This window comes from Procambarus clarkii, chromosome 2, assembly GCF_040958095.1.
Source record: "Procambarus clarkii isolate CNS0578487 chromosome 2, FALCON_Pclarkii_2.0, whole genome shotgun sequence".
NCBI lineage: Eukaryota > Metazoa > Arthropoda > Malacostraca > Decapoda > Cambaridae > Procambarus > Procambarus clarkii.
Window position 1 is genome coordinate 20,588,848 of NC_091151.1, and position 20,738 is coordinate 20,609,585.

The 20,738-nt window shown below is 41.2% G+C and overlaps 1 protein-coding gene and 1 long non-coding RNA gene across 2 annotated transcripts in view; both read right to left on the reverse strand.

Moving 5' to 3' along the window:
- Window positions 1-1,191, reverse strand: part of LOC138366952 (uncharacterized) — a 36,909-nt gene extending 35,718 nt beyond the window's left edge. Inside the window, exon 1 of the mRNA XM_069328301.1 lies at window positions 1,094-1,191. Within this exon, the coding sequence (XP_069184402.1) occupies window positions 1,094-1,170 (77 nt within the window). The 5' untranslated portion in view covers window positions 1,171-1,191. The remainder of the gene's footprint in view (window positions 1-1,093) is intronic.
- Window positions 1,192-1,965: 774 nt separating this feature from the next.
- LOC138366954 (uncharacterized) overlaps window positions 1,966-20,738 on the reverse strand; it is a 367,457-nt gene continuing 348,684 nt past the window's right edge. The window contains exon 3 of the long non-coding RNA XR_011229267.1: window positions 1,966-2,049. This is a non-coding gene — a long non-coding RNA (uncharacterized lncRNA). The remainder of the gene's footprint in view (window positions 2,050-20,738) is intronic.

Genomic DNA, 20,738 nt, shown 5'->3' on the forward strand with positions numbered 1-20,738 from the left:
GTGATGACCAGGTAGGTCAGTGTGTGTTATGTGATGAGCAGGTAGGTCAGTGTGTGTTATGTGATAAGCAGGTAGGTCAGTGTGTATTATGTGATGAGCAGGTAGGGTTAGTGTGTTATGTGATGAGCAGGTAGGTCAGTGTGTGTTATGTGATGAGCAGGTAGGTCAGTGTGTTATGTGATGACCAGGTAGGTCAGTGTGTTATGTGATGAGCAGGTAGGTCAGTGTGTGTTATGTGATGAGCAGGTAGCTAGGTCAGTGTGTGTTTTGTGATGAGCAAGTAGGTCAGTGTGTGTTATGTGATGAGCAGGTAGGTCAGTGTGTTATGTGATGAGCAGGTAGGTCAGTGTGTGTTATGTGATGACCAGGTAGGTCAGTGTGTGTTATCTGATGAGCAGGTAGAGTTAGTGTGTTATGTGATGAGCAGGTCATCACCAGGACTGACCTGGGGACATGTTTAGTGCAGCAGTAGTTACTGGTCATCACCAGGACTGACCTGGGGACATGTTTAGTGCAGCAGTAGTTACTAGTCATCACCATGACTGACCTGGGGACACGTTTAGTGCAGCAGTAGTTACTGGTCATCACCATGACTGACCTGGGGACATGCTTAGTGCAGCAGTAGTTACTGGTCATCACCATGACTGACCTGGGGACATGTTTAGTGCAGCAGTAGTTACTAGTCATCACCATGACTGACCTGGGGACATGTTTAGTGCAGCAGTAGTTACTGGTCATCACCATGACTGACCTGGGGACATGTTTAGTGCAGCTGTAGTTACTGGTCATCACCAGGACTGACCTGGGGACATGTTTAGTGCAGCAGTAGTTACTGGTCATCACCATGACTGACCTGGGGACATGTTTAGTGCAGCAGTAGTTACTGGTCATCACCAGGACTGACCTGGGGACATGTTTAGTGCAGCAGTAGTTACTGGTCATCACCATGACTGACCTGGGGACATGTTTAGTGCAGCAGTAGTTACTGGTCATCACCATGACTGACCTGGGGACATGCTTAGTGCAGCAGTAGTTACTGGTCATCACCAGGACTGACCTGGGGACACGCAGTAGTTACTGGTCATCAACTAACCTGGGTGGGTTGTTCGCGCAAGTCTCACCACCCATGGAGAGGTACAGTGTTTCATTCTTCAGGTATGGGTACTCCATCGCTTTGTTAACGTACGTGCCGAAATCTGTGTCTGAGGCGAGGAAGCAGTCGTTATGTTGGCCGATCCTCGCTACCTGCCCCCCACAACGGTACATTGATCAGTTCTTCATGCACTCTCACTCATCGTAGAATATATTATATATTTATATAATAACAAGTAACAATATTGTTTTATGATAAAATTTCTGAAGTTTTGCCTGTCAATGTGTGAGATAGTTGTAGTTGTCTGACCTAGTGATTGTTGTCTGAACTAGTGATTGATGTCTGCACTAGCGAATGTTGTCTGCAATCGTGATTGTTAGCTGCACTAGCGATTGTTTTCTGCACTAGCGAATGTTGTCTGCAATCGTGATTGTTAGCTGCACTAGTGATTGTTTTCTGCACTAGAGATTGTTGTCTGCACTAGTGATGGTGTGGTTGTCTTCACTAGTGATTGTGTGGTTGTCTACACTAGTGATTGTGTGGTTATCTACACTAGTGATGGATGCTGATGTCTGCATTCTATTGGATGACTGTTAGGTGTGTTCTTCAAGCAGGACGAGTGGGTGACTGTTGGGGGTGTTCTACAAGCAAGACGAGTGGGTGACTATTGGGTGTGTTCTACAAGCAAGACGAGTGAGTGACTGTTAGGTGTGTTCTACAAGCAGGACGAGTGGGTGACTATTAGGTGTGTTCTTCAAGCAAGACGAGTGGGTGACTGTTGGGGGTGTTCTACAAGCAAGACGAGTGGGTGACTATTGGGTGTGTTCTACAAGCAAGACGAGTGGGTGACTGACTGGAGTGTTGGTGAAAGCTTGGTGAAAGCTTCACTCGAGGTGATGGGTGAGGTTCGCCCGAGAATCTTCTGCTTGTAGTATGGAGTCCGCAGTTGGATTTGCCTGCAAGAAGATATGGAAATAATATATGAAGGTTTTTCTATAATATTTAATGTAAAACAGTTTACGTTAATAATTTTTTAAATAATAAAAAGCTCATAGAATGAAAAAATAATTTGAGATTTAAAAATTAAATTTTAAAAACATTTTACTAATTAACCAAACTAGTGTGACACTCTTGGCACTGTCCCCCAGTAGCATCCACAACACCATAACAATGGATAAATCTTGTTCAAAGACTTGATAACTCTACAGATAAACACAGTCGGATGGTAGACTTCGCTGAACCCGACGTAACCCTGATAAGTAAGTATAAGTTATTATCAAAGACAGTCCCAGGCCGCGAAGAAGAAGATGGATGGTAGACTTCACTAAACCCGACGTATCCCTGGTAAGTATAAGTAATTATCAAAGACAGTCCCAAGCCGCGAGGAAGAAGATATACCACCGTTCTCTTACGTAGCAACAGACAAACGTTAAAAGAAACATATCCAGAATTCTGAGTCCAAATTTTAAGCGGGACAGAAATGTTTGGGCGCGTTTCGTATCACCTAATGCATCTGTTCACCATGAAATAAATTGGTACACAAAAGTTTTACCATACCTGCTACACAATTACCATACCTGCTACACCTCTATCTGTGTATATATCTCCATTAACATACCTGCTACACCTCTATCTGGGTATATTTCTCCATTACCATACCTGCTACACCTCTACATTTGTATATATCTCCATTACCATACCTGCTACACCTCTACCTGTATATATATCTCCATTAACATACCTGCTACACCTCTACCTGGGTATATATCTCCATTACCATACCTGCTACATCTCTACCTGTGTATATATCTCCATTACCATACCTGCTACACCTCTACCTGTATACATATCTCCATTAACGTCTCTCTCTCTCTTAGAGGTTATGGATCTCTTGAAGCTCTTCTGCTTCCGGACAGTAACCGAGGACGCAGCAGGCGTTTCCCCTCTAGATTAATTTGACAGTTGAGAGGCGAGCCGAAAGAGCAGAGCTCAACCCCCGCAAGCACAATTAGGTGAATACATAAACACACACACACACACACACACACACACACACACACACACACACACACACAGAGTGGTTGACAAATAGAATGCATTAGGGAGTGATGTGGTGGAGGCTGACTCCATACACAGTTTCAAGTGTAGATATGATAGAGCCCAATAGGCTCAGGAACCTGTACACCTGTTGATTGACGGTTGAGAGGCGGGACCAAAGAGCTAAAGCTAAACCCCCGCAAGCACAGCTAGGTGAGTACACACACACACACAAGCGCAGGGAGAGAGGAGTAAACCAGGAAATCGCAGCCCCCAACACAACAGTCCCAGGTATAAGTGGGGAACCCACAACCAGCATCCCAGCAACACCAGAAGGGAGATCAACACCACCACTCCCCTCTGCATAGAAATCCTCCCTTCCCCTCACCCTACCTGCCCCCACCCAAATGCTCACCCAACCCTCCCTCCCCCACCCCATTCTGACCCTATAACCCCTCCCCCCATTCCCAATATGTCACCCCTCCTGACTTCCCCCCCCCCTGTTCCCCTCTCCCCCTTCATCCAATACCCTCCCTATCCCTCCTCCCCTTCACCCCGTATCCTCCATGTCCCCCCCTATCTCCTTAACCCACACCCTACCTGTCCCCCCTTCCCTTGCACCCCCACCCCCACCCCAAAATCCTCTGAGACCCTGCAAACCACTTCACAGATCTTCTCACCCAGGGAACAGCTTTTCCCACCGGCAGAATGCTCGCCAAGAAGGGGACTAGAAAATGAACAGAATAAAGTGAGCTTCAAGGCAATGCACACTAACATAGACGGGATTACAAATAAAACAAGTGAACTCGGAGAATGGGCACCTAGAAGAAAACCCAGACATATTAGCACTTACAAAAACAAAGCTAACGAAAACCATAACAAACGCATATACAGATTGCTCAAAACAGGGGAGAGGGGATTACCCATCGCCATGCTAAATGTTTGTTTATAAAATGAATCATTAAAGCTGAAATAATTATCTTTAATGCACAATTTTGTAAGTTCAATAATGGTGTTAGTTGGCAAAGTTAAATTATACCTTGGGAGTATATGGCATATACTCTGTGGCATATAGACTTTCCAAATGGCTTGTCCAAGTCTTGTCTCCAGTAGTAGGTTCCATTTCCAACTCACACATAACAAACAACTTGGACTTGGTTAACAAGTTGTCTAGTTTGAAATTAAATTATGATTTTAAACTTGTGAGTTTTGATGTGACGGCTCTGTTCAATAGGGTTCCTGTTGATGATCTGTTGTCATTCCTACGGGATCTACTCCCAAGGTATAATTTAACTTTACCTACTAACACCATTATTGAACTTACAAAATTGTGCATTAAAGATAATTATTTCAGCTTTAATGATTCATTTTATAAACAAACATTTGGCATGGCGATGGGTAATCCCCTCTCCCCTGTTTTGAGCAATCTGTACATGGAATGTTTCGAAACAAATATCCTTCCCAGGATTTTACCCTCAAATTTGCTTTGGTACAGGTACGTTGACGATATTTTATGCCTGTGGCCGGTTAACCATGACGAAACTGATTTTCTCAATCAAATTAATTCGCTGGTTCAGCCAATTAAATTTACAATTGAGAACGAAGTGAATGGTGTTCTGCCTTTTATAGACATCATGATTCATAGAATTGGTAGGAGTTTCAAATTCAGTGTGTATAGGAAACCTACCAATGTGTGCTCGTATGTACATTTCTATTCAAATCATCATGTTCAGGTCAAGCGGGCAGTTTTTTCTGGTATGTTTCTCAGAGCACTGAGAGTTTGCAGTCCGGAATTTTTCGATGAAGAAATAGCAAATATATTTGAAATTGGGAAGAAGTTAAAATACCCAAAATCGATCTTGGATCTTGCGTTTGGTCAAGCAAAAAGGACTTTCTACAAACAGACTACTAAGTCTTAACCAGAACTGAAAAATTCGTTGGTATTACCATATTCTGAGGGTCTAGTAAATCTTGCCCCAGCCCTGAAGAACTTTAATATTAATCTAGTGTTCAAAAATGATAATACAGTTAAGTCCATGTTAATTAAGAACTCGCCCTCGTCTGTAGCAGATTGTGTGTATTCCATCCCTTGTAATGAGTGTGCATGTGTTTACATCGGCCAGACAGGTAAGTCTCTTTCCTCGCGTTTAAAACAGCATTCATATGCTATTCATACAGCCCAGCAATCCAGTGCATTGTATTTACATTCCAGTTTATGTAATCATTCTATCGACTTCACAGGGGCAAAATGTATTGTTAAAAGTAAGGATTTTGTTGAACGAAACGTGATCGAGTCTGCTCTGATCAAACATTGTAACAACAGCCTTAATGTGAGCCCCAGTATGTACAAGTTGGATCCCTATTTAAGCCTCAATATAGCACGTCAAAACAATATAGCAATCATTTAACATGTATTGTGGGACATTTGGGACTTGACTCTATTTATTTAATTATTGAAGTAATGAAAATAATTACGAAGGACCACCCGCTTTTATAGTAAAGAGGGAAACTAATAAAATGTGATCATTTGAAATTCCTAGAGGAACCAGTAACTATGGATAAATACTAGAAATTATAATCACTTGAATAATTAATGGGCTGTATAAGTAATTTACTTGAATCAAAGCCTCAAACACCTACATTGGGGGGTTATTGCTAGAACTTCATATATGTCTAGGAACTAATGCGGTTCGTACATTAGTTCATTGTGTAATAACCTAATCCTATGACCAATTAGAGAATCAATAGGGTATTTGTCACCAACAAGAATATAGATTATGAACATCAGAAATTAATGATTATAATAAACACGTGTTAAATCCAGTGCACAGTGATCAATAGTGATAATCCAATACATATAATTTGAATAATTAAAATACGGAAAAAGGTCTTAGCTTGAAGACGTTTTCCAAGACATCAATCATGAATCATCCTCGGAATCTCCGGAATTCTTCATGGAACACTGGGAGATGAATAACACGGGTAAAGTAACAGCTCGGGGAATTCCTCATACACAAGCTGTAAATTAAGATATATTACGTAACAACATATTAGGCTACTAAAATCTATATTCAAGAAATTGGGAATGGAGAGTAATAAATATACTAACATGTGTTTTATTTATGTCGCTCGGTGTGACGACAAGCTTCCCTGCTGTAAACAATCTCTAATGATGCATCAAAAGGGAATATGTGTACTTAGCTAATAGGGCATTGTATAAGTTGAAGCTTGCCGAAACTCGCGTCCCAGGCTCTAGCGACGCAATGGCGAACACGTGGTGGCTAGCTTGGCCTAGATGTCGACGCGCTTCTCTGGCCAGTCACGATGGATTACACGGAACAAATTGACAAGTTCCGGGCTGAATGTCAAGTTAATTCTTGTTGACGATTCACCACAATGTATCATATGACACTGACACCAAACGAGTTGCTCAATTCCGCAACAAGTCTTCACACCGCACTTTAGCGCCTTTCCTCTAACACCGACGCCTCCACACCCTCTCCGATTAATGGCGTCTCTCCCTGCCCCGCTCTGCGTCCCGCATTTGCTACACAAATTATTTAATACGAATAATATTATTTCTCACAGTAGCGGCTAAAATGCTTGGATAATGACAGGTTTATAATTCTAGGGAGCTAAATATTATTACTTGCTCGTTTTACGATGTTAAACGAGCAATGGAGGATGATTTTAATTCTCTCCATGACATTCATGTGTGACGTTAAATTTATTACCAGATAACAGTTGTAACTAGAAACGCTCGATTTGGCATTATTTGGGAGTCAGGTTATCGGTAAATAATTATCACACAGAACACTGTTGTTTTTAGAGAATCAAACTCAATTCTCTGACACACTGGATATAAATGTGTTTATTTTGGTAGAATCTGACGCAATACTGGTGTTTGGTTACGTAAGAATTCTAGCATTATTGTACAGATACAATTATTAGTTCATGTGAACTCTACGGATGGTTAATTTTAGTTACTACAGTAATTAGTAGATTTTACTAATAATTAATAATAATACAACAGTGTTGTATTATGTTGGAAATTTCCAACATAACTCCGGGGGGAGATTTATCGGGTCGCAGTGTAATGTTGAGTACTGACATACCCATCCCGAAGTTGGTATTAATATTAGTATATTAGTATGTTAGTATGTTAGTACACACATAACGAATGTCCCGTATTTGTCAAGGACATACAAGAACTATAAGTCTTGCAGATTTCATGTTAAATGGAACATGTTATTATGAATTACCTAAAGCTAATAACTAAGAAGGCTTACAATAAACTCTGTGACTGGTGTCGTTATGACATGTAATGTTTATGTTACTAAGTCTAAAAGTCTGTAAACTCTCAGATACTCTAGACAAATAATGTTATTTATAGCTTATACAACAATTAAGAATTTAAATCACACAATTCAAATAACTGAGAATCTACTGTGATAAGAATCCCTTGGGTCATAGTGACTTGTAATGATTTGTTACTTGACATCACACCACAGTATCATCATGGTTACTTAAATTGGATGGAAAGGGATTTACTCTTGGTCAGAGCTGTAATAGGCTTGCAGTTTCCGCTTGCATTGTTGAGCAGCAGCTCTAGTGGGGCGGTTGCTCGGTGGATCAGAATTACTGTCCTCGGAAACTACTGGTGAAGCTGGTTCTGGCAAACACTCTCGTTCTGCTAATTCGAGAGGTACCAACTTCTCTAAAGTTTTTAGGGTAGTGTTGCCTCGGCATAAAGCTTTCACTACTCTCAGGATACCTTGATGATCTGGATGGATGGCAACAATTTTGCCTATGGGCCACTCCGACCTTGGTCCATCACTGTCGACTAATACTAGGTCCCCTGGTTTAAGTTGTACTTTATTATAAGGACTCGAAGCTCCGTAGTGGTACTCTCGTAGAGCTGTGAGGTACTCTCGAGTCCACACCTCATTCCACCTGTTAATAACTCTGGAGAGATGCTGGTAGCTTTCCACCAAGTCACAGCTCTGGTCACATGTGAGCTCCGTAGTGGTACTCTCGAGTCCACACCTCATTCCACCTTTCAATGACTCTTGAGAGATGTTGGTAACTTTCTACCAAGTTACTTCTGGTTACATGTGAGGGGTCGACGGGGTCCTCTTCTGTTAAAGGTATGAGAGGACTCAGTAGACCTCCATGTATCAAGTGTGAGGGACTCAGAGGTTCTCTTTGTGAGAAATCATCGGACATGTATGTTAATGGGCGGTTATTGACTCGCGCCTCGATTTCCACAACAATTGTTTGGAGTTCGGAGTAACTGTTTTTTTGTCTATGTAAGGTTTTTCTTAAACACTTCTTGACAGTGCCTATCATTCGTTCGTAGAACCCACCTTGCCAAGGGGCTCTTGGAGCTATAAATTTCCAGTGACATTGTCGTCTCTGCAGGACTGATTGTACTTCTAGATGACTCCACACTTCTCGCAGACAGGCTTCTCCTGCCACAAAATTGGAACCATTGTCCTATATCATGAGTTTGGGACAAGATCTGCGAGCTGCAAATCTGCGGAAGGCTTGGATGAAGGCTTCAGCGCTCATATCTGAAGTCACTTCTAAATGTACGCCTCTAGTAGTAGCACACGTAAAGAGGCAAATGTAAGCTTTCACTGGTATCTTATTTGGGTTGCCAGTGAGAAGCAAGGCTCCTGTGTAATCTACACCAGTGGTTTCAAAAGGACGAAGATGAACCAATATTTCTTCTGGAAGTGGTGGAGGTCCTGGTTAAGGACATACTCTAGCATCGTATCTTTTGCAGATTACACAGAATTTAATAATTGACTTCACTGTCTGACGACCTTGAGGAAGCGAAAATTTCTGTCTAAGGTCGGTGAGAGTATCTAACACTCCACCATGTAAAGTACCGTATTGATGGTGATGTAAAACTAGAAGTTTGGTGATGATGTGGTGACGTGGTAGAAGAATTGGATTCTTTGTGTCCAGATCAATTTTTGCATGAAGCAAACGTCCTCCACACCTTAGTATATTATGAGTGTTGGCATCATACCAGATACCTAGAGACTTAGTTAATTTATCTGGAAGATTTAGATTTTCATATTCGCTTCCTTATGTCTCTTGTTGTGCACGTTTGATCCAGTAGAGAATAGGATTGGGAAACTTATGTCGGATTCCTATCTTAGCAAGAAAGTCAAACACATGTGCGGTCACTCTTAATAACTTACTTAAGTTAGAATAATTGTGAGGATCAATGGCTAAGATTCGTTGAGGTTCTGGTTCTTTCATGGGAGTGGTGATATTGGTCACTATGACTTGTGGCTTTTGTTTGGGCCACTGACCACCAACAAGCCATGAAGGTCCATTGAACCACAGCGAAGACTTGATGAGTTGTTTTAGTGTTAATCCTCGAATTAAATAATCTGCAGGATTGTCCTTAGTAGGAACATGTCTGAATTTATACGTAGCAGATAATTCATGAATTTCCCTAACACGATTACTGACATAGGGAGTTTTATTATTGTTGTTTCTTACCCATTGTAAGACTGCCTCATTGTCTGACCACACGACAATCTCACCAAAGTGGATATTATTGAGTGTCTTAGTCAAGCAATGAGCCAATCTTACTCCCACTAGCAATGCAGTCAACTCCATTTGAGGTAAAGATCTCTTCTTAATGGGAGCAACTCTTGCTTTAGATGTGAGCAAAATTGATTGTGCACTATTAACTAAGGAGGCTACAGCGCCATACGGTTTGCCAGAGGCATCGCAGAAAACGTGCAAATTTGTGGGCAAGTTTGGTCCTAAACCATTACGAGGAAATTTCAAAACACCTAACTGATTAAAATCCGTTGAGAGTATCTGCCATTTAGCTCGTAACTCACTTGGTAACGGATCATCCCATCCCATATGTTTCTGCCAGCACTCCTGCATTAGGAGTTTGCCCCTTATTAATATAGGACTAAGTAAGCCTAAAGGGTCAAATGGTTGACTGACAAACGAGAGCAATGTTCTCATGGTAAGGGATGAATTATCGGTTTGTACTGATTTGACATTCATCTCGTCAGTACTTGTGTTCCATTCCACACCTAGAACCTTTAATTGATTGGGTACCTGATAACCTGGAAATTCTTTCTCGATTATCTGGTTTAGTGATTCATTATTTGAGGCCCATGACTGTAGTGGCATATTGGCTCCTAATAACTCACGGTTAGCCTCATGGTAGATTTCTACCAAATTGGTTTGATAATTTGTAGTTCCCTGGAAATTGTCGACATACAAGTTGTCACTAATGTCTGCCTTATAAGGACTATTTGACTTCCTCAAATGTGTGTCTAATGTTGCTTGCAATAGAAATGTGGAGGACGTCGCTCTGAATAATACTGAGGCAAAACGATATGTGATGATATCACTGTTGGGATCCAGTGGGTCCTTAATCCAGAGAAACTTAGTGTAATTACGATCCTCCTCATAACAGCACATCATATAGCCTTTGAGTTAGGCTAGGTCCTGTTTGGAGACATTCATTCAAAGACACACTGTTTGGCTTCACTTTAGCGCTACAGTTGAAGACAATACGGATAGGTGTTGTCAATGAATCTTTCACCACAGCGTGATGAGGTAAATAATGACCTATTTTCCGGTCATCGTTATCAACAACCTCGATGAATTTACTGTTGAGTTGTTGTTGGATTAGTTGATGATACATGTTCAGTTTGTCTGGCTGTTTCTGTAGTCTTGTTAATTGAGACTGCAATTGTGAGGCTGCCATAAAATAATTAACTGGAAGTTGTGGATGATTCAACTTCCATGGGAGTCTTACCCAGTATTGTTTATCTTTATAGACAACTGTATCCAGATATTGCTGGTAAGTCCACATATCATCAGGGCTTGGTTGCTCAGGGATAATACCTAAAGTGTCTAAATCCTACAGACAATGTACAGGTGGGTCAGACTCAATATCTTCAGATATTTCTCTGAAATGTAGGGGTGACTGTTCCAAGCCTAGTCATGCCACTATTATGTTGTTAGATTGTTGGTTTGTTGACGCTGGATTTTGTTGGAAAAGCACCGGTCCAGTAAGCAATTTGCCTCCAGCAGATGACAACAAATTCATTCCGTGTTGTCTGGTGCATCCCGTTATAAATTTATAATAATGATCCGCGCCTATAAGTATTCCAACATCAGTGAGGCAGTCAGAATTTATTTTGTAATCTGCTAGCCTCATGCGGTTTCGTTTAAGATATTTCGCAGTCTGTGTGAGATTTTTCTCTACGCCTACCTCCCTTAGGAGGTGGACTGCAAGTTTAAAGTCTGCTCACGGCAGTTAAGCATGAGTCCAGTAGAAAAAGGAAAAGCGGGAGCAAACCGCCAGGCCTCCACCACCAAGGGTGAAAACCTGTCCACAATAGGCCGCTGGCTCCTCCTAGTTAAACAGGACGATAAAACTAATAAAGGGTAACCGACGGGTTCTCACAATCAAATATTTATATTTGATGTGGCGCTATGAATTGGAATTCGAATTCCCATGAACAGCCGCCTTATCAAGATCACATCAACATTTAATAATAATATGCAGAAATATGGTGGAATAATATGGTTGAAGGGTTGACATCAAAGACTGTTTTCTACAACATAACAATTTATTAATAACAAGAGACTAACTACTACATTACCGAGTTTACATTACGTTAATGTCAATCCAGTGGCACGATAACAAACAGCTACATAGCAACCCTTGCTGTGAGGCTGCATACTGAACTAACCTGAACACAGGTGTGCCCACTGATGACGCAATATTGCAAAACAAAGAAAAATATCACAGACTAAGTTACACCACAGCGAATGGTTACGTTATTGTACATCAAGTGGCATTTGCAACACAGCTATTCAACAGCCCCTCGAGAAGTGACAGCAGGCTCCATCTTGCTGACACTTCGGGCTGACAACATGAACTAACTGAACAAATGAAGGATCCACTGAAACAAAGACACAAGCAGGCAATCAATAGTGTCTTGGTTTCCCTGACAGCTACTATAATCACAAACTTAGGGGTCCTCCTGCCCCCCCCCCCAGGAGAGACCCACGTCTCCCAATAAGAAGTTGCCCTGTTGTAACACAGCTCCACAGATCCCTAGATGACTCTACTCTCGTCACCAGACGACAACCAAAGGAAATTGCCTGAAGTGATTAATTACGTTAATTGACTGATCGCAGCAGTCAGCAACAAAGTACTACGGTAATCACAAACAATGTTCAAATACTCCGTGTAAACAACAACACCAACACCTGGTGAATTCACTAAGTGGCGATTACTAATTATCTTTAATTAGCTACGAGTGCTTAATCACTCTGTCCGCAGACAGAGCTGATTAGTCCAACGAATTACGGAAGCTTAATTACAGCGCAATTGACTCCGATCACAACAGACCGTCAACCCCTTACGTTAATCACTCAATTAACGACAGCTCGTTAAATCGTTAACACTACGTTAGTCTTCACTTGACAATTCCTCCACTGCGTGAACTTCACTGTGACTGTTGCCTTTACACGTCCCTACGTTAATCATTAACACTTGTCTCTCTCTTGTTAACAATAACTCAACATATTACACCACACTTGACTCCTTGCAAGTATTCAGTGAGTAATTCTCAATTAAGGTCAAACGGACCACTAATTACATCCCCATTGAGTTACGTTAACTAAGCCTACCCTAACTTGGTAGCTTCTCCACAGTCTGTGTCAAAAAATTACGAGTGAGTGGTAATTACCCTAATTAAGCCACTAATTACTTGAGCCATTAATTAACGGTCACCAGGACCAATAATTAATCATCCATAAATGCATCTCACTCCGCACTGCCTAAGCAGGTCTCATCAAACACTGTGAATTCACGGGAGAGGAGTTAATTACCCTAATTAACAAGATGTGCCAATAATCCACTGTCCTCAGACAGGATATGATTAATACAACGATTTATGCTAGCTCCATGACCTCGCTTTACCGAGTCACCGGAGCTCTCCAATGTTAATTACTCCACTAATGAACATGAGCCACTAATTGCTATACCCCTGAAAGGTAATTAGTCTCGAGCATATTACGTTAACACAAGTACTGACAGATCCTCTCCCACTACGTGAATTCATGATGAGAAGGCTAATTACATAATTAGCTAGAGTGGTCAATTAATTGTCACATGGACAATTAATTGCTCCCGAGACGTATCTCATTCTAGCTCAACACTGTTCTCTCTTATAACAGCCCTCACTCACTCCACAATACTAAGTGTGCACCCCTTATCCAGTTAATTACCCCTTTACTTAATTAACTCACTGAATCCTTAAGTCCTCAACACAACTTAAAGAAACAAAGTAACCCCAGCGTTACATAGGTCACACTATAATGGCATGCAACATCATAACAGCACTGCCCACATATGGTTGCGGCTACTGCAACTCGCTAATTACTGTGCCCACACAATAAAAACACACGGTTGTGCAACACACACACGTATACTAATATTACTGCCCCTCCCCCTCTTTTACTTCTTGCACCTGATTGCAAAGGAATACTGTGAACACACACATACCTCAGCCAGGCAATTAACCCATCAATTGCCTGCTCTCAATAAGTACTGTGCATTCCCCTGAATACATCCTAGAGGTCCCTTAAACCCTCAACACAGTTCCTGGGGCAATAATATTGTATAAACTGATAACAACACTGCACAAACCTGCAACATAATGATGCCATCAGCATACCCCACATGCTAATGACATCATTAGGCAATCAGTCAGCAATCACACCTACTGACTTACCACACAACACAGTACATAAACATGCAAATGAACACATAGAAATGGCATTCATATAATCCATGAAAATTAATCACCAAGTAGTGTTCAACTACCTACACAGACTTCAGGAGTCTCCACTGACATCCCTGCCTACCTCTAATGATTATAATTTTACGGTACTCTATGGCATTAATCCAGCCTGAACGATTATATAGAATCGACAGGCTGGATCACTTATATGGTAAATCTCTACACTGACTGGTCACATACTCTAGTCTGTCTACACACTTATATGAATATATATATATATATATATATATATATATATAACTACTTGTGTGGTACCGTGTACAACATCCATCTCCAGGTACATCCCAACCAGTCACCTGGACGACAGTACAGACAGCTGTCTCTCAGCTGCTTCCTCAATGTAACAACTTTTATTGTACTCATGGCTCCTTTCTACTGCCCTCTTTCCCTTATTTTTCCTCATTACCAAAGTTACTACCACACTAGCTGACCCACTTAGCTTGCTTGCTCCTCATGCGTCGACAAGACGTGGCCCTAGGCTGTCCCGGGAAAGTGGCCAAGGCATGTGGCCACAGCACCCCTCCCGAGCTGAGAGAGGGGGGTTGGGTGGCCTGGGGTAGCCGGCGCGCGGGCAGGCGGGTGGCCTGGGTGGGTGACCTCCACCCGCGGGCGGGCGCGCACATGGGTGCCGCCCACAGGAGTACCCTCACGGCTGGGGAATCACAACTTCATCAGAGTAGAGCCTGCCTTGCTCTACACTGTGGTGACAATGGCCGGCGGCGTCCCCACACTGACGCAGCCTGTTACACCATGAGGCTCTGCCAGCCTTCCTCATGCGTTCACACAGTCAACTGTCTCTTAGCTTTTTACTGTTTCTTCCGTAAATCCCTGGCCCCAATTCACTTAATTAGGCCTTGACACAACCCCTGATGGCAGAAGTGCCACCAATCGAGTAATTTGGACGACAGAAGCGATTAACAGGGGGTGGAGGTGGCAGGGTGCCACCTCCACCCAAAAACGTCTCCTTTCCCTGGCCGCCCAATTCAAACTGAAGATTTGGCAGGGCTAAGGGAACTCAAGATGCCCATACCTCCTTACTACCATGCCTAGACCAATCAGCTTGAAGTAGGCACGGCTCCTCAGGTGCCGGGTCCAATCACCTCTCTCCATCACCCTCGGGCGTCCTGTGACGTCACAAGGAGGGTGAGGCCTACCCCACTGTCCCTCCTCTCCCCCTGTAAAACCGTTGGGAGAGTCAAGTACCTCCCTACACCACTCCACTCTCAACTCCCATCCTATTTCACAGAAACAGGAAAATCTCTGTAATTCTCTCTACAGGGCAATCACAGACTTCTAACTACTCTCAAGTGATAGTCCATAACATAAGCTTTCATTCAACACCCAACAAGCATATGTTATTTTGAAAGCTTCAGTTTCTAGAGTGCCTAGCCTAATCTAGAAACCAGGAAAAACTAGCTGAGGGATCTAGATCCCTCACAGTCCGAGCTAATCCTGTGACCTACAGGTCTGTAGGAAGTTTATCTACTACTACCGCTTGTATTGGACTAGTGGAAGATCCAAGTCTCACTAATACCTTAACTACTTGGTATTCACGAGGTCCACTATAAGTCAAGAAACCAGAAATATTTAATCTCACACTTTTGGCAGGTTTTAATTTTAACTGCTCTACTAACTGTTGTGTAATGAAGGTTTTCTGTGATCCTTGATCAAAAAGACCTCTAGTGTTAACTCTAGATCTCCTGTTTATTAGTCTAAGTTGAGCTGTAGGCAGAGTGGTATTATTGCCTGACTCAGTAGCAAGTACATTTATTTCTTGATGCACTTTGCAATATTGTACTGTGGTAGAATTCATGGAATTCTCCCCAGTTGTCATGGATTGGGTAGAAGTTTTTCTACATAAGGCGTAGTGATGTACACCTTGGTAGCATCTACTGCATGAACGTAGTTGTACTACACATTTTTTGGGATCATGAGAGCCCATGCACTTGGTGCACTTGTGTATTTCGTGTAACCATTTAATCCTAGTATTATAATTAGGATAAACAGAGCATTGGTAGGTGGCATGTCCTTGATTACAAAACAGACACCTTCTTTCTTTGGTTGACTTGGTCTCTTTAGCAGACAAGTCATTGGTTATCTCAGAAGGTGACACCGAATAAGTACCTACATTACCACTCCTTTTTCCAGTGGATGGAGCAGTCTTAGATTTATACTTATTAGACTTATTCAAAGTCTGTTTGGGTTTGACTGGAGTGTCAGCATTAGTTGGTTTAGACTCAGGTTTAATCTTATCATGGGTCTTCAACCTGTTAACCGTTATTCTCAGTCCCTCGAATATTTGGTCAAGAGTGAGAAACTCGGTTTTATAGTGTGAGCAGAGCTCTGTTAAGACATTTCGAGGTAATTTCCTCTGCAAAAGTAACTTGATTGACCATTCTGAGGCTGGTATATCAACTTTAGTACCTAAGGCCTTTACTAGAGACTCTACTTCTAGTCTGAAGCTTTGAAGTGACTCTGGTCTGCTATTTGGTGCATTCAGATCTAGCAATTGATAATAAAGGTTAGCTATACTCAACTCTTTGTTGTAATAGTTCAACTTCAACAGTTTTATAGCTTCCTCATAATTACTCTCAGTGAGAGTTAGGTTATGTATGACCTTTTTAGCCTCTCCTTTGAGAAGACTAAGCAGGTATGAGAATTTAGAAATCTTGTCAAGAGACGATTTCTTATGTATATGAACTTCAAATGAAGTCCAAAAATTGTCCCAATTTTCTGTATCCAGTCCTGTAAATGTAGGTAAGTCTAAAGTAGGTAAACGAACCTCTGGTAGTTGGTTACTGAATTGAGACATAGTATTGTTTGTATTGGATTTAGATTGTTTTGCTAGATTAGATAGCATGTAAAGTTTATCTTGAGTCTCATCTTCATACTGGGCAATATCGTCTATAATTTGACCTAATTCATCAGGATCAGTTTCTATGGTATTCAGTAGCGCAATATAAGACTGACTTGTAGACCTAACTTGATCAAATTTCAGATCAGCTACTCTTACTGATGTCTCTAATTGATAGGAGTCAATGGGAGTTTCTTTAGATAAGCCCTCAGACTTGTTAATTAGTCTGGTTAAATGACCTTTAAGGCCAATATAGGTTCTCCTTAATTTTTCAGGAGTAGCCATGTTGGTATTAGGTCCAAACTTCATGGGATTAGAATAAGTATTACTAATAAAGCTTGGGTACTTGTTCATTAGTTGACAAGTAACATTAAATGTAGCCTAATTTAATGTGGCTAATTTATACTCTACCTCACTTGAGGTTAAATGTGCCTACCTAACAAGAGATAGCTAACTATTTTGAGCAATGCTCGAACTTCACCATTAACTTTCGTCCGGTTAGCTCTTCTATATCACCATTAGATGTAATGGTGACCATTCAGCAATACTCAAAATAGGCACACACAAATTAATGAGTACAAATGAAATAATATGGAGACACTCCAATCAGAGTTATCTCAAGGTTTAACATGGTTGGGAAGGTCATTCCACATTCTGGGCCCCTTGATTTGTAGAGCATTTCTAGTTTGATTAAGTCGTACTCTAGGAATATCAAAACTGTATTTATTTCTGGTGTGATGCTCATGGGTTCTGATACAACCTTCTATGAAGCTTTTGAGATCAGGATTGGCATTATAGTTTAGCGTTTTATATATGTATAATACACATGAGAGAATGTGCAGTGACTTAATGTCTAACATATTCAGAGATTTAAGTAGGGGTACCGAGTGATGTCTGGGGCCAGAATTGGATATTGTCCTAATAGCAGCTTTGTGTTGAGTAATTAGAGGACGTAAGTGATTTTGGGTAGTAGAGCCCCAAGCACAAATACCATAGTTGAGATATGGATAGATAAGGGAGTAATAGAGAGTCACCAGGGCAGGGCGTGGTACATAATATCTGATCTTAGAAAGAATGCCCACAGTTTTTGAAACTTTTTTTGATATGTTTAGAATGTGTCCCTGGAAATTAAGCTTGTGGTCAATGAGAATGCCAAGGAATTTGCCATCTAATTTGTTACAAATTTGGGTATTGTTTATTTTGAGATTTATTTGATTAGAGGATTTATTGCCAAACAGAATATAAAAGGTTTTGTCAATGTTAAGGGTGAGTTTGTTGGCAGTTAGCCACAGATGGACTTTATTTAGCTCAGTGTTTACTGTGGCATTTAGAGCAAGGGGATCAGGACTGGAGTAAATGAAGGTTGTGTCGTCAGCAAATAGAATTGGTTTGAGGTGTTGGGAGGCATTTGGAAGGTCATTAATGTAGATGAGAAAGAGGAGTGGGCCAAGTATGCTGCCCTGGGGAACACCAATGTTGATGGGTAGGGTGGGAGAAATTGTATTATTCACAGAAACATATTGAAGCCTGTCAGTAAGGTAGGATTTGAGGTATTGTAGGGAGTGTCCTCTGACTCCATAATGATGTAATTTAAGAAGAAGGTTTTGGTGGTTGACAGTGTCGAAAGCTTTACGCAGGTCCACAAACAACCCAACAGAGAACTCATTTTTATCAAGAGCTGTATGAATCGAGTTAAGCATACTAATAAGTGCATCGTTAGTGCTTTTTTTGGGTCTGAAACCATATTGGCAAGGGTTAAGTATATTGAGTTTGGCTAGATATGAGTAAAGCTGCTTATAGATTAGTTTTTCAAAAATTTTTGACAAGTTTGGCAGGATAGATATAGGTCTGTAGTTGTTAACATCTGTGAGATTACCACATTTGTGGACAGGCGTTACTCTCGTTACTAATTGTTACACAACAATTAGTCGAGCAGTTAAATTTAGAACCTGCCAAAAGTGTGAGATTGAATATTTCTGGTTTCTTGACTAATAGTGGACCTCGTGAATACCAAGTAGTTAAGGTATTAGTGAGACTTGGATCTTCCACTAGTCCAATACAAGCGGTAGTAGTAGACAAACTTCCTACAGACCTGCAGGTCACAGGATTCGCTCGCACTGCAAAATATCTTAAACGAAACCGCATGAGGCTAGCAGATTACAAAATAAATTCTGACTGCCTCACTGATGTTGGAATACTTACAGGCGCTGACCATTATTTTAAATTTATAACGGGATGCACCAGACAACACGGAATGAATTTGTTGTCATCTGCTGGAGGCAAGTTGCTTACTGGACCGGTGCTTTTCCAACAAAATCCAGCGTCAACCAACCAACAACCTAACAATACAATAGTGGCGTGACTAGGCTTGGAACAGTCACCCCTACATTTCAGAGAAATATCTGAAGATATTGAGTCTGATCCACCTGTACAGCGTCTGTGGGATTTAGACACTTTAGGTATTGTCCCTGAACAACCAAACACTGACGATATGTGGACTTACCAACAATATCTGGATACAGTTATTTATAAAGATAAACAATACTGGGTGAGACTACCATGGAAGTTGAATCATCCACAACTTCCAGTTAATTATTTCATGGCAGCCTCACAATTACAGTCTCAATTAATACGGCTGAAGAAGCAGCCAGACAAACTGAACATGTATCATCAACTAATCCAACAACAACTGAACAGTAAATTTATCGAGGTTGTTGTTAATGATGACCGAAAAATAGGTCACTATTTACCCCATCACGCTGTGGTGAAAGATTCATTGACAACACCAATATGTATTGTCTTCAACTGTAGTGCTAAAGTGAAGCCAAACAGCGTGTCCTTGAATGAATGTCTCCAAACGGGACCTAGCCTAACACAAAGGCTACATGATGTGTTATTACGATTCCGTACTGGTATTTTTGCTTATACTGCTGATATCAGTAAAGCTTTCCTTAGAGTAGGTTTACAAGAAGAGGATCGTAATTACGCCAAGTTTCTCTGGATTAAGGACCCACTGGATCCTAACAGTGATATCATAACTTATCGTTTTGCCTCAGTGCTATTCGGAGCGACTTCCTCCCGTTTCTACTTCAAGCAACATTAGATACACATTTGAGGAAGACAAATAGCCCTCATAAGGCAGAAATCAGTGACAACTTGTATGTCGATAATTTCCAGGGAACTACAAATGATCAATCCAATTTGGTAGAAATCTACCATGAGGCTAACCGTGAGTTATTAGGAGCCAATATGCCACTACAATCATGGGCCTCAAGTAATAAATCATTAAACCAGATAATCGAGAAAGAGTTTCCAGGTTATCAGGTGCCTAATCAATTAAAAGTTCTGGGTGTGGAATGGAACACAAGTACTGACGAGATGAATGTCAAGTCAGTACAAACCGATAATTCATCCCTTACCATGAGAAAATTACTCTCGTATGTCAGTCAACCATTTGACCCTTTCGGCTTACTTAGTCCTATATTAATAAGGGGAAAACTCCTAATGCAGGAATGCTGGCAGAAACATATGGGATGGGATGATCCGTTGCCAATTGAGTTGCAAGATAAATGGCAGATACTCACAACGGATTTCAATCAGTTATAGGTGTTTTGAAATTTCCTCGTAATGCTGCAGGACAAAACTTGCCCACAAATTTGCACATTTTTTGCGATGCCTCTGGCAAAGCGTATGGCGCTGTAGCCTACTTAGTTAATAGTGCACAATCAATTTTGCTCACATCTAAAGCAAGAGTTACTCCCATTAAGAAGAGATCTTTACCTCAAATGGAGTTTGAAATCTCCCCCCGGAGTTATGTTGGAAATTTCCAACACTAATACAATACTATTGTATTATAATAAATCAGTATTATTCTATACTAACT